Raw genomic sequence first — 26,389 nt, forward strand, 5'->3', positions numbered from 1 at the left:
TAATAACACTGTACATAGAATATGAATCAAACATTAACTAGACTTACAGAAAAAACTGCCAACCTGGGAATGTTGACACTGCCATCATTTGATACACTCTAGTTATGCAGCCAGAGGAACTTAGTGAGACACACTCACTGATAAAAATGGGAAGGTCGTTGCAAAACAATAGGATGAAGATATCCTAGAGAAAGTGACACTGGAAAAAATACTAGGAACTCAGAGAGGTATATCATGACATTGGAAGTACAAAGGGTAAAATATTGGAAGGTGAACCACATTTAGAAAGGGACAGGACAGTCTGCCAAGACTCAGAGAAGATGTTTGCCCCAAATCTTGTTACACATTGAGAAGGCAAGCACTGTTCAAATTCTTGATTTTTTACAAAAATGCCAAACAGTTTAATTCTTAATATTTCTAGTGTTTTCAGTTACAGTGTATTAAACATTTTATAAACATAAAAACATAAAAGATGTTTTTATGTTTAAACATAAATGTTTTTTTCTATTTCCCTACACATTTATAACCCAAAAATAAGAGCAATTTAATGTTTTGACAAATGGTTTTAAGAGTCCTAGAAAAATGGTCATTTTCTCAATTGATTATTGAGATCTCTTTGTACAGTTTCAGCTTGTATAGTCACTTTTGCCACCCTGGAACTGTGCCAAGTGGAGACTGCCTGCATTCTTAAGAGAATTGTCTTTTTGTTTGTTTCTTTTTTTCTCCCAAGGTTTTATTTATTTAAGAGAGAGAGAGCTCACAAGCTGGGGGGGGGGGGGGGGGGCGGGCAAAGGGACAGAGAGAGCATCCTGAGCAGACTCTGCACTGAGTGCAAAACCCCACCCGTGGCTTGATATCAGGACCCTGGGACCATGACCTAAGCTGAAACCAAGAGTTGGATATTCAACCAACTGAGCCACCCAGGTACCCGAGTTTCTTTCTTTTTTTTAATAGACACATTTATATGCAAATGTGTTCAACTCATAAGTAGATTGCTCAGTTTTAGTATTTATTTTATCTTTGTAAAATTGCCCCCTTTGTTTTTTGCCAATCAGTTATTGGTCACATTTGATTTGCTAACATATGGAATTTTCAAATTTTTCTTTAAAAGTGATAATAAAAGAAGCAGTGGGCAAGTACCAACAACATACAGCTTTAATGTTAACTTGTACTTTTGAGCACACAATAACATACTTACCTTTTTGAGCCAATAAAGAGATGTGTGAAATGTTGAAGATCCAAAATTTTCTCCTGAAGATGGGGAAGGATATGGATGTGGTAAATTTAATCCCAAGTACAGAACAAATGGCTGAGTGGAATTACTTGCTTCCTTTCTTAGCCAATTTACTGCTCTGTCTGTATTCTTCCAATCTCCTTCCATTACTCTTACTTTAGTCTTTTTAGGGATAAGATTAATCATAGGTCTACCTTCTTGTCTGAGTAAGAAAGCAACATCTCTTGTCCATGCTTCAACACGGTTGCTGAGGAAGCAAAAAGACAGGTGTATTATAAGGTACTAAAAAAGATTTTAAAAACTGACTAAACATAAATATAAGAAAGCAATATGGAAAACGATTTTTAGACTCAATCATGTAAATGTTCAGGCTCACTACACTAGATCTCATTAAAAGAGTTACTGAGACTTGCAAACACAAAAACCAGGGAGAAAAAAATGACAAGAATCAAATAGTCACCTATGTGTTCTTTAAAACTAAGATTGATTATTTTTAAGGGTTATTTTTTCTTATTAGCAAGATATTTAATAAAATAAAAAATGTTTCAAGTTCCTAGTATTTCTCCTAAATTTTCTAGCAATTTGTCTTTTTTTTCTGTCAGAAGAAAGATAGATTTTAATTTTTATTCCAGTATAGTTAATATACAATGTTATATTTGTTTCACGGGTACAACATAGTGATTTAAAAATTCCATATATTACTCAGTGCTCTTAAAATCCTCTTCACCTATCTCACTCAACACCCCCCCTTGTAACCATTAGTTTATTCTCTATAGTTAAGATTTTCTCTCTCTCTCTCACACGCATACACAATTATTGTTTCTGATGGGATTTAAACAGCTAGAGGTGTCTCAGGTAAGTCTCCTGAATGAAAACATTACAATTCTGGATAATGACCTTGCAAGTTTCAGTATCAGCCTAATGTATTCTATAAAAGGAGAAAGAAATCCATACTCCTTTCCATTAAATGTTCTTCTCTCAGTGTTGTGAGAAATACACAAACTATTTTTTAAAGGCTGTCATCTATCTTTCTCACATACATGAACACTCAAAAAAGTCTATTTTAGTGGAATGAATAAACTCTAGCAAATTCAGGTTAGAAGTAAGAGAATCTTTTTTTAATTCATAGATACATTTGTACATAAGATGAAAATCATGGATTTTTTTGCCACTGATATAATTTATTATTAGTAGTAGTACCTATTATATGTAATATAAAATATTAATATTAATATACTTTGTATTTTTTTTAATTTATTTATGATAGTCACAGAGAGAGAGAGGGGCAGAGACACAGGCGGAGGGAGAAGCAGGCTCCATGCACCGGGAGCCCCACGTGGGATTCGATCCCGGGTCTCCAGGATCGCGCCCTGGGCCAAAGGCAGGTGCCAAACCCCTGCGCCACCCAGGGATCCCTATACTTTGTATTTTAAATATTTAATAGTTTTTATTATAAATATGTTTTGTATGTAATAATATTAAAAACATAGTAAAAATAAGTTCTCCATTTTTCCTGGCTAACTACAATAGAATGTAGGTATTAGAAGAGCCACCTGGAAGGCTGGAAATATTTAGAGGAACACAGGGAGACTGAATGGATGACAAATTGGATCAATCAAGAAATTACATGAACTCAAAAAATTCATGTAGAATAATCATGGGACTTCACCAGAGACCAAAACATATAGTCAAGGATGAAAAGAATAAAACAGAGCCATTCCAAAGTTGTTATTACTATTTTGTTTTTGTCTTTTTTTACAGAACAAAAAATTTGTGGAGATTCTCAAATTCAGCTTACCAGATGAAACATGCAGGTTATTTTATTCCAGCTGCTTGAACCTGTTATTGAAGTCCTTCTCACATTTGAAAGCTTTACCTTTCATCTTCCCTACAGTAATTCTGGTTTATCCAATGTTCTCCAAAAGGTTTGTACTTTCCTGCTTGGATACCTTTGTTTGGAAATTTCTCCTTCCTGTCCATTTTAGCTTAGTAATGTTCTACTCTATGAAAGCTCATCAAATCTAAATGCTATTAAAACTATATATACTATTTAAAATATATACATATACTATTAAGAAAAATACTGCCAATTACACTAAACAGAACTTTGTAATGTCACTAGGTAAGATGCATTGCAATTTCAGAGATACCTTAAATTGTGAAAAAGGAAAAGGTACCACCTTAGAATAAATTAAATATAGTACTTTACAGCCTTTACTCCCATCCCCTGAAAAAAAAAATCTGGATGTGATCATTTCCTCTTTTAAACAGAATGCAATATATTTTGCCCTGTACCATAGTTATCTAGACTTTTTTTAACCTCCTTTTTAAAACCACAAGTCTCTTTAGCTAGCTCATATCTGGCTAATGCTAATGTTAAATTGAAAAGTTAAATTTCCCTATTATTGGATAGCTCCAGGCTCTTCTCAAATAGATTGAGACAAATTTCCACAAATGGCTAACACTGGCCAAAGTAGGAGTTATAAACTTCATTATAGGCAGCTAAACATAATATATTAAAGTTTAGTAATTAAATGGGGAAAAAAAATCCAAGAATAGTAATGAGATTGTAGGCTCAGAGCTATCCACTAAGGTCTCAAGAAACTGATCTAGGAATTATGGTAGACAGCATTCTGCAGGTAGCCCCAGGGGCTGCTTCAGCCAAGAATTTGCTAATCATCAGAAATGAGAGTACCGGAATAATTAAAACAGCAGCAGACTCTTTCATTATCTTCAATTATCTGAGAATGCACCAAGAATAATGCAAACTGTTCTAGATACTGAATTTCATTAGTGATAATAGAATGGTGGTAGTGGTGTGGGTTCTACAAAAGCTTCTGAAATGACCAAAGGGGGCAGCCCGGGTGGCCCAGCAGTTTGGCACTGCCTTCAGCCCAGGGCATGACCCTGGGGACCTGGAATCGAGTCCCGTGTCGGGCTTCCTGCACGGAGCCTACTTCTCCCTCTGCCTCTCTCTGTCATGAATAACTAAACAAAATCTTAAAAAAAATTTTTTTTTTAATTTAAAAAAATAAAATGACCAAAGGAATGGATGCCTTTCTTTATTATAAGGAAAAGAAACTCCTCTTTGGTATGGATAAAAACAATATAAAGGTATATATGATCTTAGATCATAAAACAATAGTAGATATAGATGAGATATATACCAAGAGTCACTGTGATTCTATTGAGAAAGCCTGTGCTTCTAGTCTGGAGGCCTGACAGGGACAGGACGACTGGTATAAGCAGCTCATAGTTTGCTTCACTTTCCTGTTTGCCAAAAGGTTCAAGCTTAAGAATTTCCCAAAGCAATTCTCTCATTTTGGAAGTAGGCCTTTATTTTTCATTTGTTTCAGAGGAGTGAAAATTGCCTGGTATGACTCGGCTTCAGGAAAACATGATGAAGTGACATGGATTGAGAACAGATTAATTTCAGTGGAAGTAGGATGACAGAGGATTTGATTGTAGATTTTAAACTTTCAAATTTTTAGCTAGGAAAGAGAAGACAGCAGCTTATTTAACTTGACTTCTGATGTCATTAGAATGTAAGTTCCCTGAGTTTAGAGATTTTTGTGTTTTGATCACTACTGTATTCCTATCCTTTAAAAAATAGTGTCTGGTACGTAATAGTTGGCTCAATTAAGTGCTGGCTGAATAAAATACATTGGACTATACTTTTGTAACTTAAATAAGGATCATCTTTTAGTATTTTAAGGACTATTACTTAATACTCAATTTTATTATTAAATTGTATTGATCTTAGAAATCTAGTTTTTAAAATGTCTATATAAAATACCTCCAAATTCTTCACACTTCCAAATTAACATGCTCTTTGGTTTTGTGGATTTAGAAATATTTAGCTTTACATTATGTTTTCTCAATCTTTACACTATTGACATCTTGGGCTTGATAATTCTTTGCTTTTGGGCTGGAGGCAGGGTGGGGGCAGATGGTAGGTGGGTTGTTCCGTCTAGATATCAGCAGCATTCCCCCAGTCCTTATTAAATGTCTTGGGGTGGTGGGGCGGTGGGGCGGTGGGGAGGCTTGTCAAAATTGCCCTGGTTTGAGAACCATTGTTTTTTATTTTGAGAATATATTGGCAAGAGAGTTTAATCTGATAGTAAAAAGACAGAGTATTATAGTAATAAACTGAAGAAACTTGTAATTCTGGCTGAAAATACAAGGAGGTTCAAAAACAACCAATTTCAGTGGAAAAGATAGCACAAAGAGTTATAAAAACAACTATTGACTTTGAGAGTCAGTCTCTCAAAATACTGAATACCCCTATTAAGTTTGATATTGAGAGACATTTTTTTCTGAGATCTATTTTTTAAATTGCACAGAAAAATCTAAAATACAATGTGCTATAATTCATATAACCTTTGCAGATATGCTACTAGTAGCATCCTTGACCTATTTGTCAGCTAAATAACTATGTGGGTTCATACAGAACTAATACAGACAGTTCTGAGAGCTTTTTTTCAATTTTATAAACTCTGGTGAGTTACAAAAATTAGCTAAGAAATTATTATACTGAAAACCATCTCTGATGTCCCAGATATCCACATTAAGTAGCTCTTTTCCTTTTACTGATTTTAAACCATAGGTTAAACAGAGCATTAATGTTTATCAAATCATAAGTAGCTAGATCAATGTCATTGTCTTATTCATTCATTCAAACACTTAATTTACACAATGCACCAGCATGATTTTGGCAGTGGGAATATGCATGAAAAAGAGAAACAAGAGTTCTTATTTCTGACGAATAAAATCCAGATAAAATTTAACCATATCATACACAGCATGATAGTTACAGGGAGTATAAGCTGTTCAACCTTAGATTCCTTTTATTACTGGATTGCCTGAGAAAACAGAAAACAATAGAAAATAACACAAGACTGGGTAATAGTATGGGATAGGATAATAAGAATAAATTTTACTTTGGATTAAGCTTACTTTCTAAAAAGTAGAATTTTAAAGAGAAACTTGTGAAACTACATGAAATAATTACCAGTGCAACACACTTTAGAAAAATAAAGGGTTTTGGGCACCTGAGTGGCTCAATCCATTAAGCATCTGACTCTTGATTTTGGCTCAGGTCATAATCTCAGGGTCATGAGGTCAAGCCCTGTGTCAGGCTCCACCCTGAGCACAGAATCTGCTTAAGATTCTCTCTCTCCCTTTCCCTCTGTCCTTTCCCCTGCTAAGAAAAGAAAAAAAAGAAAGAAAATGAAAGGTTTATGTAAACATTAAACTATATTCTGATTAAGCCATTTTTATAATAATTTTCCCCCCTTGATTGAATGCTTATTCTGCACCTGGCATTGGTTAAGTACTTCATATTACCTTATTTAATCTTTTTACATAATTTCTGATATTAACTGATTTAAAACTCCTAATCATCCAATGAGGTGGGTATTATTTTTTAAAGATTTTTTTTATTTTTAAGTAATTTCTATACCCAACGTGGGGCTCAAACTCATAACCCCAAGATCAGGAGTCATTGTTCCACTGACCGAAGCAACCAGGCACCTCACGGTGGGTGTTATTAATTCCAGTTTTCAGGTAAGAACACTGACACTTAGAGAAGTCAAGTAACTTGCCCAAGGTCACAAGGATGGTAAGCAGGGAAGCTGGGCATTTAACAGTTCTGATGGACTCAAAGCCTATGCTCCTTCTACTTCTGCTTCCACCCTTTTTTTTTCCCTCCTGCATTACTGGCAGAGTTGGGGGAGAGCTTTTTGCACAAAACTAGCTTGTGCAGTGATCCAGAGCTAGTGAAAAGCATGTGAAAGAAATGAAAGACCAGGTGCATACTGAGGGAGAGAGAGACAGTGGTATGAAATGAGACCAGAGGTATGCAGGGACTAGATAATACAGGGTCTTATAAACCATTTTGTAGATTTGGAATTTTAGCCTACCTACAGAGGAAAAAGAATCCACAGAAAGATTTTAATTGGGTAAGACACTTGATCAGATGTTTATTTTATTTTATTATTAATTTTTTAAAGATAGATTTATTTGTTTATTAATTAAAAGATTTTATGTATTTATTCATGAGAGACAGAGAGAGAGAGAGAGAGAGAGAGGCAGAGACATAGGCAGAGAGAGAAGCAGGCTCCATGCAGGGAGCCTGATGTGGGACTTGATCCTGGGTCTCCAGGATCAGGCGCTAAACTCCAGAAGGTGGCGCTAAACTGCTGAGCCACCCAGGTGTCCCTATCAATTTTTTTAATCAGCTGAGCCACACAGGCATCCTGTTCCGTGACTTAATTAATTTATTTGTTTTTATTTAAATTCAGTTAATTAACATAGAGTGTATTATTAGTTTCAGAAGTAGAGGTCAGTGATTCATCAGTCTTATTATAACACCCAGTGCTCATTATATCACATGCCCTCCTTAATGCCCATCACCCAATTACCCCATTCCCCCACCCTCCTCAGATGTATATTTTTAAAAGATCACTCTGTCTGCTTATAGAGAATGGATCAGATAGAAGAAAATTTAGAGGGCCACCTCAATATTTTATGCAGGAGAGGCTAGTGGCTTGGTGGAGATGGTAAGTGAATAAACTGGAGAGAGATTTTAGAAGTAGAACTGACAACATCTGGGGATGGATTAGAATGCAGAGGTGGGGAGGAGATGTGAGGGTCCCTCCTGGGTTTGCAGGATTGATATCTTTTAGATTTTGGAAGACAGAAAAGGAAAGACATTTAACATTATCCAGAAATGCAAGACTAATACTCCAATTATTCTAGATTATTTTAGTATCTATTCACCCAAAACTCATTCTGTAAGTTTCCAGGGGCTGCAGTAACAAATTACTGCAAACCATGCTGTTTGCGTGGTTTAAAACAACAGAAATTAATTATCTCATGGTTCTAGAAGCCAGAAATTAGAAATCAAGGTATTGGCTGGCCAGTGTTCCTTCTGCGGGAGCATGGGAAGAATTCTTCCTTTTTCCTTGTTTCCGGCATTCAAAATATACATCTGAGGAGGGTGGGGGAATGGGATGGGGTAACTGGGTGATGGGCATTAAGGAGGGCATGTGATGTAATGAGCAATGGGTGTTATATTAAGACTGTAGCTGTGATCATTCCAGTCTCTGCTCTGTCTTCACAATGCCTTCTTTGTGTGTCTATGTCTTTTTCTTTTCTAATGAGAACACGAGTCATCTAAATTCAGGATAACTTCATTTTGAACCCTAACTAATTACATTTGTAAAAAGGATCTATTTCCAAATTAGGTCACATTCTGTAGTTCCAGTTAGACATGAAGTTTTGGGGAACACTATTCATCTCACTATCTTCACCGTTACTTTTATTCAATTTATTTTTCTGGTTCTTGCCATAATTAATAGCATCATAATCATTCACTACCACCATTGCCATAACCCTTAATTAGTGCCTGTTAGGCAAGAGGTACTGCTCTAAGGCTTTAATATTCTCTATGCCAGGAATCACAAGTGTTGGGAGACTTCGAAGATCATACCCAAGTTCACCAGAAGAATTCATAGGACGCAGCATTTAGTTGTACACATGGCCATGATTATAGTGAAAGGACACAAAGCAAAATCAGCAAAGGAAACAGTATTTAGGGTAAATTGATAGCAAACCAGTTTCAAGTTTCCAGGTGGAGTCACAAAGGGCACACTGTATTCATCCAGTATCAAACATGACCATATGTGTGAAGAATTGTCTATTAGGGAATCTCATTAGTACCCAAGTTGTTACTGGGGGCTGATCATGCAGATACCCTCTGCCTCCCAGACTCTCAGAGGGAAAGCAAGTGTTGAGCATAAACCACATTGTACATCCTAGGTACAGAATAAGTCATTTTCATCAGGGAATACATGGAACACTCCCGATATTCAAGTTACTGGATATAAACCAAGGGCCAGTCTTGAAAGCGGGCCATTCTAAGGATGGCCATCACAGACCTGCTGTGTTTAGTTTTTTTCCTGCAGACCTCATTCCATTTAATCCTCACAACAAAGAAATTAGAGGTCAGTAGTAAACAGAGAAACTAAAGCTCACAAGGAGGCATTCTGATTCCAGATTTCTGCTCTTACTCACTATGCTTGCCTGCCTTGTTTTTGAGGACATAGTAAAATGAAAAAAAAAAAGTTATAATAGATCGACAGGAGATAACTGACAAAAGCAAGTAGCAAGATTAGAGTCTTTAAAAAAGATTATAAATTGTATTCAGTACATAGTAGACATTGTATAACAAAACTCAAAAATAAATTTTACAGACCTTTAATGCTTAAGAAAAATAAAAATTACCAGCGTATTAGCAATTTTAATATTTTAAGAAGATTAAAGAAAGGCAAAGTGTTAGCCAAATTAACACAATCAAGGGATTAAGAGATTTACTTTCACCTTTGTGGAGAAATAATAAAAGTCAAAAAGGGTACATGTATGTGCTATAGCAGAGGATAGCATATTAGCATTATTTTTTTTTCTTTTTTACCTAATGGAGTGATGTCCTGAAGTGTAGTCCAGTTTGCCAAATTTTTGTGTTCGGTAGCCATGCTTCTCCATGATATCCATCCATGTTGTATAATTTGGATCTAGGCCCTTAAAGTTATTCCAAGATTCTGTTAAGTGAGTGAAGAGGCCACTCCACATTGCTGGGGGTAGTAAGGCGAGAGACTGGGATTAATGTTAAGCTTGTTGATGTATTTTAACTATTAAGACAATTACAGCAAGAGAAAAAATCTATTAGCTTAGAGCTCATGCTCTGGGGTAAGACATAACGTGCATTAGGTCCTTCAGCTAACATTTCTGATTGTTACATTGTGTTATCAAGGGGAAAACTCTGCAAGAAGTTTCCATTTTACAGTTGAGTCTTTAAGGCTTATTGGTTAAGATGTTTAAGGGTAAATATAGCTGGAATTATGTACAAAGCCTGTTGGACTCTATCTAGGTCTTCTTTCAATCATAAAAATAATCACTAAGTACTTATTTATTTTACAAGTCAGTCCATTGAAGTATAGATCTTTTCCCAACATCCTTAAGGATGTACTGGCTTTCCACAAAAAATTAAGTGTACTACATCTTTGCTGTTATTTTCTACAAGTATGATTGTATCCAGTAAGTCTTTCTTCATGTATTAACAGCCTTAAAGGGATAAATAGACAGTAATACTATAAAAGTAGGGGACTTCAGTACCCTAGATTCAACAGCGAATAGATCATCCAGACAGAAAATCAATAAAGTAACACTGGACTTAGAAATTACATGTTAGACCAGATGGAATTAACAGACATTTACAGAACATTCCATCTAAAAGCAACAGAATATACACTCTTCTTAAGTGTATATGGAACATTTTCTAGGACATGGGAGAGATCATATGATAGGCCACAAAATAAATCGTAATAAATTTAAGAAGTTGAAATATCAGGGATCTTTTCTGACCACAAAGGTATGAAATTGGGAGTCATTTACAAGGAGAAAACTGGAAAATTCACAATTATGTGGAGATTAAACAACATGGTCCTGAACACCAAAGGGTCAAAGCAGAAATCAAAATAGAAATTAAAAAAATATCTTGAGACAAATGAAAATGGAAGTTTAACATACCAAAAACTAATGGTACACAGTTCTAAGGGGTAAGTTCAGAGAGTTAAATGCCTACATCAAGAAAAAAGAGCTCAAATAAACAACCTAACTTTACAACTTTAAGAACTAGAAAAAGAACTAAGCCCAGAGTTAGTAGAAGAAAGGAAAAAACAAAGATTAGAGTGAAGATAGAGACTAAGAAAGAAAATAGAAAAGATCAATAAAACCAAGAGCTGTTTTCTTAAAAAGATAAAGACATTTAGCTAGACTTACCAAGAAAAAAGATGATTCAAAAATCAGAAATGAAAGAGAAGTTACAACTTATAACAGAAATACAAAGAAAGAGTTGTAAGACTACTATGAACAATATATGCCAACAAATTGGAAGACCTAGAAGTGGATATATTCCTAGAAGTATACAACCTACCGAGACTGAATCATTAAGAAATGGAAAATCCAACACACCAATTATGAATAAGGAGATTGAATCAGTAATCAAATACCTCCCAAGAAAGAAAAATACCAGACCAGAAAGCTTTATTGGTGAATTCTACCAAACATTTATAGAAGAATTAATATCAATCTGTCTCTCCAAACTCTTCTAAAAAAATAGAAGAGGAGGAAATACTTTCACACTAATTTTATGAGGCCAATATTACTCTAATACCAAAACCAGAAGTGGACACCTCAGGAGAAGAAAATGATAGGCCAATATCCCTGATGAACATAGTGTAAAATCATCAACAAAATATTAGCAACCTGATTTCAAGAATACGTTAAAAAGGTCATACACCATGATCAACTGGAACTTATTCCCAAGGATACAAAGATGATTCAATATCTGCAAAGCAATCAACTTGATATACCATGTTAACTAAATGAAGGATAAAAATCATATGCTAATTGTAATAGAGAAAACATTTGATGAAATTGAATATCCATTCATGGTAAAAACTCTCAACAAACTGGGTATAGAAGGAGCATAGCTCAACATAATAAAAACCATATGTGATAAGCAACAGCTAACATATTCAGTGGTGAAAAGCTGAAAGCTCTTCCTCCAAGATCTGGAACAAGACAAGGGTGCCCACTCTCAGAATTCTTACTCAACACAGTAGTACAAGTCCTGGGTAGGGCAATTAGGCAAGAAGAAATAAAAGGCATCCAAATTAGAAAGAAAGAAGTAAAACTGTCTCTATTTGCAGACAACATATATAGAAAACCCTAAAGATTTCACAAAAAACTGTTAGAACTAATCATTGCATTTAGTAAAGTTTAAAGTTGCAGGATATAAAATCAATATATAAAAATCAGTTGCATTTCTATATAGTAATGACAAACTATCAGAAATTAAGAACATAATCCCATTTACGATTGCATCAAAATGAATAAATTACCTAGAAAAAATTAAACCAAGGAGGGTTAAAGAGTTGTAAACTAAAAACTGTAAGACACTGATGAAAGAAACTGAAGATGACACAAATAAATGGAAAGATGTTCTGTGCTCATGGATCAGAAGAACTGATATTGTTAAAATGTCCATACCATTCAAAGCAACCGATAGATTTAGTGCAATCCTAGAGAAAATTCCAATGGCATGTTCCCAGATAGAACAAACAATCCTAAAAATTGTATAGAACCACACACGACCCCAAATAGCCAAAGCATTCTTGAGAAAGAAGAACAAAACTGGAGGCATCATACTTCTTGATCTCAAACTACATTACAAAACTATAACTACCAAGACAGCACAGTATTGGCCTAAAAAATGACACATTATTTCAATGAAATGGAATAGAGAGCCTAGAAATAAGCCTGAGCAAATATGGTCACTTTAAAACAAAGGAGCCAAGAATATATAGATAATGGGGAAAGGACATGCTCTTCAATAACTGGTGTTGGGAGGGACACCTGGGTGGCTCAGTGGTTGAGCATCTGTCTGCCTGGAGTTCCAGGATCACGTCCCACCTCAGGCTTGCCTGCATGGAGCCTGGCTCCCTCTGCCTGTGTCTCTGCTTCTCTCTTTCTGTGTCTCTCATGAATAAACAAATAAAATCTTTTGTTTTCACATGCAAAATGGAGGTAGTAACAATATCCACTTTATGGAAATGTTATTTTATAAATTAAGACATGAAAGCCACTTAGAATATTGCCAGGCACAGGGTTAAGAATGTAACAAATGAAAAAAAAAAAAAAAAAAGAAAAAAAGAATGTAACAAATGTTAGCCTGTATTACTGTTGTTACATTTTGGAAATCTTAAGTATCACCTAACGTTTTGGAAACCTTTTGAGTTCATTAATCACCTTTTAATTAATTATTTCATTTGATGCTGGGAGCAACCCTGTGAGATAGATAAGGAATAGATAGATGATAGATAGATAGATAGATAGATAGATAGATAGATAGATAGATAGATAATCAACAGTAAGATATCTAACCCTGTAGATTAGGAAACCAAGTGACTTGTTTGGCCCATTGAGGATTAGAATCTAGGACAACATCTCACCCTTGTCCATTGCTCATTCCACTTGCTCAATAGGAAATAAAAAACTAACAAAACTGTTAATACCCTTGGGCCTTCATCACTGACATATCATTTAGAGTACTGAGTTTCCTTTAATCATTGGTGATTACATCAGTCTTTGTGCTGGTGGTGAAGGGATTGACTCAAATCACAGAGAAGATCATGTCAGGAAGGCCTGACAGATGTGCTTTTGACACATCTCAGAGCAATCAAACATTAGAAAGGGAGAAGGAAACAACTCTGTCAGAGAATAGACAGTTTATTTTTAAAAAATGGCCTTTTGTCTTCTCAGTTATTCATGGATTAATACTGCTGGCATTTTGCCATTAAAAGTATGACTATTTGGGATGTCTGGGTGGCTCAGCAGTTGAGCATCTGCCTTCGGCTCCTGGGATCGAGTCCCACATCGGACTCCCTGCATGGAGCCTGCTTCTCCCTCTGCCTATGTCTCTGCCTCGCTCTCTCTGTGTCTGTCATGAATAAATAAAATAAAATCTTAAAAAAATATGCCTATTTGTTAAATTATTCTAATAAAAGTAAACACATTTGGGATAGAAGTGAATGGAGACTGAAGAGAAAAAAGTCTATAATCTAAAATAATATGGAAAATTTCAGAGAAACCTTATGTATGAAAATTCTAACTACATTGTGCTATGCTCTGAAATTCCCTCCCAATCTCTTCTACTCATACTGAAAATTTCCTTGAAATTTTCTTGAAAATTCAACTGTCCTTGAAAATACAACTGTTCTAGGATATATGATTATTTCCTCATTTGCTTGGATAAACAAAAGATTCTTGGTCACCAATTATAAGGAAGTGAAACAGTGACACATGAACTAAACCCTGCTTTTTTTTTCAAATTCAAATTTTCCTTATTAAAAATTCTCATATACAAAGCAATAGAAAAGTGTTATAGCAAACCTCATGAAAATTCTCATAAGATTCATACATCAAGCATTTTGATAACCCATTAGTTGAAATACATTGTTCTAAGTACTGGGAATACAGAAGTAACAAAGTAGATAAAAATTTCCCTGTCCTCACAGATCTATATTTTACTGGCTTATATAAACAGTAAACAAAATATATAGGTGTGTGTAGTTGTACGCACATGCATGTGTGTTAAACACTGCTTTGGATGATAAAAATTCTTACTCTTAAAAATAAAACAGAAATCCCAATAACCCCAATATATTCCTTTAAATATGTATCACTTATAGTAAAATTTTTTTTATCATATGACATATATAATTTACTATTCTATTTTGAATAGAATCTTTTAAACTGTGAGAAAATTTTTATGTGTGTGGCCACTTCTTAATATTAAGCATGTTCATACCTGCGCGTGATGGGCAACAGATTGGAGAGTTTGTGTAGGCATTCAGAAAGGAAGTGCCATGTGCTTTCATGAAGTTGATAAAAGGAAGCTTCACTGCCTGACTTCCTGGATAAAATGTTAGCCTTCCATCCTGGAATAAAGAAATTTAATTAACACTGATTGCATTAGAAAAGAAGAAAATTATTTCCTTTAATTTTAACCATAAAATTGACAAGTAGTGAAAGACTTTAATATTATCCTGAGGATCCTCAAAAGATCAAACAAGTAAAAAAAAAAAAAAAAGATCAAACAAGTATAGAGTGTCACCTATATCTGGTTCATAATATTTTTAGTGTTGCACTTAGATTCATTTGGATATAGTAAATAAAGGATTTCCTGGAAAGGAAAGTTCTTTTGGGGCATGATGGACTGATGGAACAAATATTTATTAAGCATTACCATGTGCCAGGTACTGTGAAAGATCTGGAAATTCAATGGTGAAAAAACAGAGTCCCTGGCCCCTTGAGGCTTACAGGTTAGTGGGAGAGGCAAAAATATACCAGTAAATAAAGCATCAATAACTAAAAATTGTGATATGTGCTTTGAAAAAAACCCTTAGATGCAGAATAACAAGGGAGACATACTTTACATAGAATGAACAGGGAAACCTCTGGGAAGAATGAGACCTAAAGGATGAGAAAGATCCAGCAGTTCTTTAAGCTAGACTCAAGTGAAGATGTTAGTGGCTGCTGGATAAATGAGCCTGAAGATGAGAAGAGATGTTTGGACCGGAGATATGCATTTTGGAACTGAAGAACTCTTCTTGGTAAAGAGCAAAGACAGAAAAGAGAATATTTTAGGCCAGGAGTTATCTCTATTCTACATTTTCAATATAATTATAAACAAAAACAGTTTTAAAAATGAGTTAAACCCTTGATATGTCTGAGATTTCCAAATGGATATATAGAGTAGGCTGCTGATTTCAGACAGGAATCTGGAGCTCTACCCGGGTAAAATAAACACGGAGGTCCTTAGCATATTCATGGTAAACTATGGAAACATGGAAAACTCTGGAAACATGGAAAATTATGATACTGAAAGAAACCTTTACAGCAGAGAGTGAAAAAGGAGGAAAAAAAAGGAATTCTGAGGAGTCCCCAACAAGAGGAGAAAGTGTCATGGGAAACTACGACAGAATGGCCAGCAAGGGAGGAAGATGATATGAGATCGAGCCCCCTGAATAGCGAGAAAAAACTGTCAAGAAAGAGGTAATGTCAGCTGTGTTGAGAGGCTACCTATGAAAAGGTTAGAAAACACACATTGGTATTGGTATTAATTTCTGCTTTAACCATTATTGTTTCCTTCCTTCTGCTTGCTTTGCAGAAGCTTGTCTGGTGTTTTGTCTTTCCTGGCATTGAACCTTTCTCTTATTAGTGAGCTAGGGCAAGGGTGATTTGGGGCCCTAAATTTATTTATTTATATATATATATATGTTTATATATTAATTATATATATATTTATATATGTTTATGTACACTATAGTTATATACTATATATATTTATCCAGGTATGTGTGTGTATGTGTGTGCACACACACCAATCATACTAATGTATGTAGGTACCAAAATATTTGGTATAAAAGAGATAACAAGTGCAAAAAGTCAAAGAATTAATAACTTTATAGTCTTAAATTTGAGTTTAAACTATCAGCATGATTTCATGATTTTTCTAGTATATGTACTTTCTAGATCTGTTCATTGGAAAGGTCTAAAAGCAATGAAAAACCAGAACACCTAGATTATAGTCTAAACACAAGACAGGACAGGAAATACACATGTTGGCCATGGAAGACTATCAAAGTAAGCTGCTGGAGATGATTAAGAATGGGTCAAAAAGACTCACAAACGACCTGAAGGGTCTTTCACAAACCAAAGATGGGACATTTTGAAAATCAGTAAGTATAATGAATGCAAGGCCAAGTATTTGAACACAAATATAAAAAACCTATGTATTCACACTATACTGAAAAAAAAGAAAACCAACCTAAAATATTTCAGTCATCTTTGGAAGTTTCTAGGATGCTGTGATGCAATACCCTAGTTCCTTTTAGGAACGAGAGACTGCCTCTGCCAAAGAGAGTTGCCGTGCCCACCTCATGCCCCTTTCTGGCAGCAGTACACAACTCACCCCAAATAGCAACCATTCTGAAGCATCCTACTAGTCTGAGAACCAAGCATAAAGAAAGCTGAGGCTTCTACTGAGATAGCAGCCAAACTCAACTTCTCCCTGCATAGTCCTGCTTTCTTCCTTTCCCTTTGATGTCAGGAGCACTCTCTAAGAAATCTCCTTCATGTTAATCTCCAATACTGCCTGTTCCCTAAATTGAGATAATCAGAAGATTACTTTGAATGACTTTCTCAACAAGTCCAATGGGCACATCTAGAGTATGTAATTTTAACCATCATAGGTTAACCAATGAGAAAGACAATAGAACATAATGATTAAAAGCGCTCTTTGGTGTAGACCTGCTGGACACCAACAATCTGTGTGACCACAGTTAACAGCCAGGGATAATGAGCTAGTATCATAACCAAACATTTGTCTAAGCAGTAGTTTCTAAATAACTGATGATAGTAAAAGTTCCGGGTAATGTTGGTAGTAGTGTTCTTTTGGATGATGGCTTGGGAAACAGCAATAACACACCCACACAATTTCCTTAGAACATGGGGCAGTGGTTCAAATAACATCAACTGATGGGCTTAGATCAGCACTAACAGGATTATCAGATATCTGGGCAATAAAAATGTGAACTTTCTGCATTTGCTCGCCCAAACATGAATTCCTGCAAACTTGGAAGTGGGAAAGCCCGGATGGGAAAGCTAACACGCTTTTGTGGAGATGCAGAACGTTATTTCTCCCCACAGTAAGACTCAGATGGGGGGAGGGACCGGACTGAAAGTGCATTAGTAGTGGTAAAATAATTTAGTGGGTCGTGGCTATCATTAAAAAAACTCCAAAAAAACAAAAACAAAAAGGGGGATCCCTGGGTGGCTCAGCGGTTGAGCGTCTGCCTTCAGCCCAGGGCGTGACCTCGGGGACCCCGGATCGAGTCCCGCATCGGGCTCCCTGCATGGAGCCTGCTTCTCCCTCTGCCTGTGTCTCTGCCTCTTTCATGAATAAATAAATTAAAAAAAAAGAACAAATTGCAAAGGTGCCATCAGATGCATTTTTATTTACTAGAGTATTGTACGGGGTATACATATGTATACGGGGCCTCAAAATAAAATGCATTCCTTATTCTGCATCGGGGTCAAATACGTGGCAGCCTCAGATTCTGCTCCCCGAGGCCTGCTGCACAGGAAGAGCTGTGGCTGGTCGCTGGTCGGGGGCGCGATGCCCACTCCCCAGCCTCTCGGTACTTACGAAGGAGTCGCTCACGACTAGCACCACGTTGGGTGCACCGGGCCAACCCCCTGCAGCTCCTCGCCTCCGCCCACCTGCCCCGCGGTCTGGTGCCGCCAGCGCCGAGGCTGCGAACACCGACAGCCACAGCAGCAGCATTGCAGGGAGCGGTTTAGAAACGCCGGGCGCCGGGCCCGCCGCCTCCCTCCGGGAACCGCCTCTGCAAACGGGGCGGGGATCCCACCGTCCGCAGCTCGGTTTCCTCCCGGCTCTTTACCCGCAGAACTACAACTCCCAGCAGGCTGAGCGTGCGCGCATGCGCAAAGGGGAGGAAGAAAAAATTCCCCTCCCTCATTCACGTTAAGGACTTGTAACCAAATACCGAGCGGACTAAACAGTCAGCCACTTCCAGTCACGTGAACGATGCCTGGGGACTACGCATGCGCCCGGAGTCCAGCCTCGGTGTTTGGAGGAGAAGCATCTGTCTGGCCCAGGTGGGTTAGGGTCGCTGTGGCTTTTGCAGAAGTTGGAGCCAATGTGTAGTTGAAATGGGAACTAGAGACGGAAAAGAGCAGGGGCGGGTCATTTTGTGCCGCGCAAGCGTGGCTGTCGGGACGGTGAATGGGCGATGATGAGGTGGCAGCGCGTCTGTCACTTAAGTTCGATGGCGCGGTTCTGTGGGGCCTGTGGCTGGGCCGCCTCAGGTGAGCTGTGGGGTCGCGGGGCGCCGCCCGCACGTTACCCCACAGACGTTTCTAGCCTGCCTCATCTTACTGCCGTGCAGGGGGCGCTCGTCATGCCCCGGGGGCGGAAGGCGTGGGGCCTAGTCTGAGGGGGGACAGCCCAGGTGCATCTGGCCTGCAGAGCGCGGACGAGAGAAGCCCAACGGCCTCGCTAGGGAAGAAATCCTGAGCCGGGCGACGAGTCCCACCGACTGCCGTACGTCACGACCATCCCTGTCCCGCTGCGGAATGGTCACTGGCCCCACTTGACTGTGGAACCAACTTTGAGAATTCTGGCAGAAGTCGAGTTCTGTCCCAGGGCCAAATTCTGATTTATCTATCCCACTTGTCAGGTATAGAATTTGCGCGTCGCGTGAGTCGTATTAGTATTTCTGACAGGAAGAGGAGGAGTTGAAGTACCTGACGGGGCACGAACGCGACTCTAATATTCTCTGTCCTCCTCGCCTTCACCATTTTACAGATAGGAAAACTGAGGCGCGGGCGGGTTAAGCGATTTGCCCGAGATGACACGGTTAAGTGTGAGCAGGACTTGAAGTTTAGTGGTCTGTGCCCTAACGCAACTACATTTCTCTGTCCCTGGTTGAATTATGACATTTCACGACCTTCTGATGAGCTTAAACTCTATTAGTGTAGACAAATTCTTTTTTTTTTTTTTAAGATTTTATTTATTTATTCATGAGAGTCACAGAGAGAGGCAGAGACACAGAGGGAGAAGCAGGCTTCACGCAGGGAGCCCGATGTGGGACTCGATCCCGGGTCTCCAGGACCACGCCCTGGGCTGAAGGCAGGCGCTAAATCGCTGAGCCACCCAGGGATCCCCATTGTAGACAAATTCTTGATAAAGAAGCATGCAGCGGATCCCTGGTGGCTCAGCGGTTTAGCGCTGCCTTCAGCCCGGGGCGTGATCCTGGAGACCGGGGATCGAGTCCCACATCGGGCTCCCTGCGTGAAGCCTGCTTCTCCCTCTGCCTGTGTCTCTCATGAATAAATAAATAAAATCTTTTTTTAGAAAATAGATCCTGTCCACAAGGAACTTAAACTCTAAGGAAACAAAACGAATTCTAGTCTTAACAGCACAGGAGATAATACAGGTAGGCCACCTCATGATCAGGGTATGTCTCAAAAATTTTGGGTTAATGTGGAGTGCGAAAAGCATTGTGCCATAGAAATGTTGTTGACTGCATTATAGATTCGTAAAAAGTATATTCAGCTTTATCTGTGGTGTGGTACTGTTTCTGTGAACCATATTCACCCTCTTTGGCCTTGTTCTCACAGGACATGTATTCTGAGTTCCCAGGCAGAATGACAGGAGCACATCTTTTTTCCCCCCCTCTCTTTCCCCTTGGCAGTGTCAGTGGGAGCAGGTGCTGCAGTGAGTTGGAGCAAGACGGATTTTAGGGCCCCAGGGACATGGCAATGGAAGAACCCAAGAAGCTTCCAGTCCTACTTAGCATCTAACATTCAGTTTGTCCTGCAACATTCCTGCCAGGAATTGTCCAGTCTGTTCTTTTGTATCTAGTGATAGGAATGCACTTTCTTTGAGCAGTCCATTCCACATTTTCCATGTCTAATTATTAAAAGCTCTTATTTTGAGCAGAAGTCAATTTCCCTCTACTTTTAATCATTCATTGGTCCATTTCTCTTCATTTTTATATAAATAATCTCTCCTTTTCTTTTTTCTTAAGCTTTTATTTAATTATTTGTGAGAGACACAGGCAGAGGGAGAGGCAGGCTCCATGCAAGGAGCCCGATGTGGGACTCGATCCCAGGACCCCGGGGTCACACCCTGAGCCGAAGGCAGACACTCAACTTCTGAGCCACCCAGGTGTCCCACAGTAATCTCTCCCTTTCAGCAACCCTTTTCACGTTTCTCCACCAATTTTTTTTTTTTTTTTTTTGCCTAGGCCTTCCCCATTTCCTTCAGCTAGTTACATAATTGTAAGTTTCTTCAATATTTTGATCACTCTTTCTGGACATACAGCCGTTTTGCTAGTCAGTAACTATCTGAAAAGGTACTTTTGAGAGGTGTTTGTGCCCATCTTTATGTGTGTGCATGCCTATATGTGTGTTGCAGTGAGAGTAGACACTCTGTTATGTGTACATTTAAATAACCAGTTAAAGATTTGTATGTTAGAGATTGCTTGCTTTTGTGTAATACTTAACTCCAGTTTGGAAAGAACTTCAGCTGAAAGGTCTTGGTATGGATTTTCATTCTTTATAGTTCCTTTAACATCCAGTATACTCACAGCACTTTCTGCCTTAAGGAAAAGGAGGTTGGGGATCCCTGGGTGGCTCAGCGGTTTAGCACCTGTCTTTGGCCCAGGGCGTGGTCCTGGAGTCCCGGGATCGAGTTCCGGGGTCGAGTCCTGCATCGGGCTCCCGGCATGGAGCCTGCTTCCCCCTCTGCCTGTGTTTCTGTCTCTCTCTCTATCATGAATAAATAAATAAAATCTTAAAAAAAAAAGGAAAAGGAGGTTAAGTGTGAAGGTAGTGACTATGTGGAATAGCTGCCTTCACCAGCTCTGATTCTGTAAATATTTGTTGATTATGTACAATGTACTAGACACTGTAGGAAATAAAAGAGAATAATAAAAGTAGTCTTTCCTCCTAAGGAACTTCCAGTTTAGTTGTGGGAAGCAAACCAACTCACACCCCTATAAATTTAATGACAGTATAAAAGGCATCAAAAAATAGTTAACCGCTAAACATACAAAAACAAAACCCAGAATATCCCAAATCATACTTTGGATAATGCTGATATGCTTCCAGATGTTAATTGCTCTTCATTAAAATAAATGTTCAATGGTAACAATAAGTTTTAGAAATGCTAGTTTTTAGAAAAACTATCTTTGGGTCTATAGGACTTTTCATACATTGCTAATTTATTATTTATTTTACTGTAGATTGCTAATGTACATTTAGAATGTCTTTAAAAGAGAGTGAAATACATAATTTTAGAATGACTTTTAAAGAGAGTGAAATATATAATTTGTAGCATTCACAAAATTACTAGATGGTATGTTAATACCTTTAAGCATGTTACTATTCCTTGGACTACTTTTTGGAAATGTTGGTTTAGATGAAAAATGTTAGAAGTTCAGACTAGTAAGATCATCTGAGAAGGTTTTATGCTTAATGATTGATTTTGGCCTTCAATTACATGTACCGTTTGTGTAGATAGAAGCAGTGTGAACAGGCTGAATGAGAGAAGCAAAGATGTAAAAGTGGAAAGTATTGGGGGATAGTGAAAAACAGTTATGTGAGCTGATACTGAAAAAAGATTCTTCCTTTCCCATTTTAGCAAATTGAGGATTACCGCCTTTTGGCAGTGGGGAAACTAAATGTTTAGAGTAAGCTTTGGGAGCTGGACCAACAGCCATTTATTGAGTACATAGTACTCAATGGATGTTGAATATGTAAGGAACTCCCAAGATATAATACTTTTGTTTGGGGTTTTATTGACCTGGGAGACAGGGCACGTCAATATAGCATAGTAAAAAAAATATTGGTTACGTTTGAATTGAATGGCTCAACTAATAAATGTTTCAGTGGTTCAGGGGATGGAGTGATGTCTTTTGCAGGATTTACTCTGGACTAGTAGTATTCATATAATTCAAAGAGGATATGTGTGTTTGATGATAGCCTTCTTTTGAACACTGGCAAGAAGGTTACTTCTTGAGAAATGAAGGAAGGAGGGATTGGGGATTTTATTTTATTTTATTTTTTTAAAGATTTTATTTATTTATTCATGAGAGACACAGAGAGATGCAGAGACACAGGCAGAGGGAAAAACAGGCTCCCTATGGTGAGCCAGTTGTGGGAACTCGATCCCAGGACTCTGGGATCACAACCTGCACCAAAGGCAGACGCTCAACCACTGAGCCACCCAGACATCCCAAGATTGGGGATTTTAAATGTGAAAATGCGTAAATGAGAAAGTTTGTAGTAACCATGTGGATAAGGCATAGAAAAAAAGTGGTCGATTGAGAAGGTAGCAGTAAATAAGGAGAAGAGTACTAATCTACAGGTGACCCTTGAATAACGTGGGACTGAGGGATGCTGACCCTCCACGCAGTCAAAAATCCACGTGTGACTTTTACTCCTTAAAGAGTTAACTACTAATAGCCCGCTATTGACCAGATGCTTTACAGATAACATAAAGTTAACACATTATTTTGTATGTTATATGCATTATGTGCTGTATTTTTTACAATAAAGTAAGCTAGAGAGAAGAAAAGATTATTAAGAAAATCCTAAGGAAGAGAAAATACACTTACAGTGCATTTATTGTACAGAAGATATATTTGTTGAAAAAAGTCCATGTGTAAGTGGATCTTAAGCCGGTGGTGTTTATGTTCAGGCACTCCCATTTACATAGATATCGAGTAATGATATAATCCTTACTTTATCAATGAGGAAATAGGCTTCAAGTAGTGAATTAAGACGTCCAAGTTCAGATTGTACTTGAACCCAGATGTATCTGATTCCCAAGCACATTCTGAACAAGGTTAAGTCTTGGCTTGGTGGGTGAGTAGGGCAGAGTGAAGGGGCTGACAAAACCTCAGGTGTTTTGTAAAGACGATTTGATGAAGTGACTGCATAGTTATAATCAGGTTGATTTGGGGCTTAAAGAAATTGGTATAATGGATAGAGTCAGGTTTTTACTTTTATTTTACCCCCCTCCTTACCCTTCTTGTTTTAACTTTTATTTTACTTTCGTAAACATTGTTTGGATCACACTACTTTTTTTTTTTCTCCCGTTGAGACATTTTAATTTGCACGTATGTATTACATCCCTAGAAAAAGAATCCCAGGATTTTCCCTCCTGTGTATTTTCATCTTGCTTCTTCACAGTCCATGATGCTAACTGAGGTTGTCAGCGCAGTGAAACCGATCTGGCAGGATGGGAGCAGATTATTCTGCCGTTCTTCCAGATTTTTGAGTTGTACGTCAAGTCTGGGGCTGATCTGATCATTCCACACTTGTTTAACCTGCCCATGAGGTTCACAACAGTTTTTCCAGCTCTTTGATCATCAGTGATTTCAAATTTGCCAACATAACCATGCTTCATCATCGCAGTTAGAAGTTGACTTTGGAGCATGGCCTGGTAAGACTCTGGTGTTTGTGCCTCTTTTTGGCATTGTTAATGCTTTCGAGAACATCTGCCCCGACATTCAGGTGCACCATTGTAGCAGCATGGAAAGATGGTGGAAGGAGGCCATAGTACTTTTTTTCTTAACAGTAACAGTAAAACCCTTTTTTATAGAACTAACAGTTCTATTGAAGTGAACTGCCAGTACGTGTTTTTGGTTCAGTCAGCTAACTTTCTCTTTTTTGCTCATCCTTCTTCAGCTAAATTTCGTTCATTTCTGGGGCACATGGGTGGCTCAGTGGTTGAGCATCTGCCTTTGGCTCAGGTTGTGATCCTGGAGTCCTGGGATCCAGTCCCACATCAAGCTCCCCATGGGGAGCCTCCTTCTCCATCTGTGTCTCTGCTACTCTCCGTGTCTCTTATGAATAGATAAATAAAATCTTAAAAAAAATTAAATTTTGTTCATTTCCTAGTTTAACGTAGCATTGCTATTTTTTTATTCAGTTTTTGAAACCACTTCCATTCTCTCCATGAAACATTGTAGATAATTTTGTTTGACAGAATTTATTCCAGAGGTCCCATCAAAAGATGGGATACTTAGGATTATATCATGTTGAATTTGTGTTAATATTTCAGATGATTATTTAGCTGGGTTTTTGAAAGTCTCTGTTTTCATTAGATTATAAATTAAGTAGTTACATGATGTGGGCAACATTTTACATATTTATAATTCTTTTTATGGCTTAAATCAGGTTCACTTTAGTGTAGTGAGGCCGCAAATAGGGAGTAAATGCGTACTGTTGATTGTCCTCAATTCAAAATAAAGTAGCATAGGAATAGTTGATTCTCTTTTTTGGCTGATTTTTTTAATTGAAGTTCATGTATTTTGAGTTTCTGGAATTTTTTTGAAAATTTTTCTGATTGTTTATGGAAGTTCCTTTTACCACCTGAAGCTGTGGAAACACAGACCAATTAAAAAATTTTGGGAAAGAAAAAAGATGAGAAATCGTACCTAATTATTACTTGTGCTTTGAATTATGAATTGGGAAAATTAAATCTGAATCTGATGTGTTAAAAAATTCAGTCTTGAGCTTTGTATCATGCTTTTTATGTGCCTGTCTCATATTTTGCTTAATTTAGATGGATAATGGTTAAGGAACAATCTGAAATTCAATCCAAAAAGAAGATAGAAGGTAATTGGTAAAGGTAAGTGACTAGAATGCTAAATAAGAGGTAATTGGAGTCTGTTTTTACATAGTAATTGTTTTTAACCAATTCATTTCAGAAAAAGAGTATTATGATGTAGGTTGTTATGTCCAGACTATAGGTCATAAAAAGTTTAGACTTTTGTCTAAACCGCCTTTAGACTTTGTTATTAGATTTAAAAGTACATGTTTTTGCTTTTCTGTAATTAACTTCCATTGTCATTATTGTTACTATTTTTATTATTATTATTTTTGCTTTGTGGAGTCTGTATCTGCACTATGGAATGTAGCTTAAGGTTCTGTGGCTTTACCTGGGGTGTGTAGGACATAGTAATTCATTCACCTACATATTTATTTTTGAGATTTATCATTTCGGCATGTTTGTCACTTTTTTCAGTGCAGTTGTTGCTACTTTTTATGCTGGATATATGTTGAATAATAACCCTTTTAATTTGATAGTAGCAAACCCTTTCACTGAGTTGAGAATGTGCAAAATGAATGCTCTTGTTGAAAAAGAATGACTTGAAATTGAGGAGAAAAAAACAGAGATTATCAGGGGAAAGTGGGTGGGGCTGTGGAAGAACATTAAAGACACTTGTAAAAGAGCTAGATTTTTCTTTGAAATGTTGAAAATGCTTGCCATGGAGGGAAGTGTCCCAAATAAAGGTATATCATTTTTGTTCATAGGTTTTTGCTTTGTGAAAGGAGGGGAGTTTGACAATACCTTGTGGGTGAGTACTTAAGAAAGTTTTGTTTAGAAAATGAATGAATGAGCCTCTTTTTTCTCCACTTCATCTCCCAAAAATTGGAAGAAGTTTTTAGGGCTAGAAAGGGACAGATTATTTTGTCTTTTCAAAAATTAGTCAATCCCTTAATACTGATCTGTATCTATATATCTATATTGTCTATATCTGTATCTGTATATTTCTCTTTATACAAATGTTAGGTGAAGAGAGAGGGCCTCAGTGCTAGCATATTATGCTAAATGCCAAATCAAAAGAAGAAGGGATAGGAAGAGAAGAATAGAAGATCCCACTGCAGCAAGGGTAATCATCATTACATACAGAGACATAGGGATATGGAAAGGTGTTGAACGTTAGTTGGTTACCAAGGGAATAGCAGAGTTTGTCTATTGTGGTCTTTAAAAATGCCTCATGTAGAGACATTTAACAGCTCTGTTTTTGCTGCTGTATATAAGTCTACACTTGTCCATCTGTCTGACTTTTAAAGCGTTTTGTAGTCTAGTGTTCTACTTTATCCATTGAGCCTCATTTTCTTCTGTTCTTCAGCAAGTCCCATCTG

The 26,389-nt window shown here is 37.5% G+C and overlaps 2 protein-coding genes across 3 annotated transcripts in view; one reads left to right on the forward strand and one right to left on the reverse strand.

The window, feature by feature from the left end:
- Positions 1-18,351, reverse strand: part of ARSK (arylsulfatase family member K) — a 35,980-nt gene extending 17,629 nt beyond the window's left edge. The window contains exons 1-4 of the mRNA XM_025992883.2: positions 18,069-18,351; positions 14,667-14,796; positions 9,708-9,867; positions 1,199-1,481 (exon numbers count right to left, since the gene is read on the reverse strand). Of these exons, the coding sequence (XP_025848668.1) occupies positions 1,199-1,481; positions 9,708-9,867; positions 14,667-14,796; positions 18,069-18,206 (711 nt within the window). The 5' untranslated portion in view covers positions 18,207-18,351. The remainder of the gene's footprint in view (positions 1-1,198; positions 1,482-9,707; positions 9,868-14,666; positions 14,797-18,068) is intronic.
- An 18-nt stretch (positions 18,352-18,369) lies between these two features.
- Positions 18,370-26,389, forward strand: part of SKIC3 (SKI3 subunit of superkiller complex) — an 80,541-nt gene continuing 72,521 nt past the window's right edge. Inside the window, exons 1-3 of one of the 2 annotated variants that reach the window (XM_025992885.2) lie at positions 18,370-18,541; positions 25,023-25,088; positions 25,775-25,818. The gene's annotated coding sequence lies outside the window, so the exon portion shown is untranslated. Of the gene's footprint in view, positions 18,542-23,590; positions 23,898-25,022; positions 25,089-25,774; positions 25,819-26,389 lie in introns of those variants that run through there. The other variant, XM_072736753.1, reaches the window with a different exon arrangement.

The sequence above is a fragment of the Vulpes vulpes genome, chromosome 14 (assembly GCF_048418805.1).
Source record: "Vulpes vulpes isolate BD-2025 chromosome 14, VulVul3, whole genome shotgun sequence".
NCBI lineage: Eukaryota > Metazoa > Chordata > Mammalia > Carnivora > Canidae > Vulpes > Vulpes vulpes.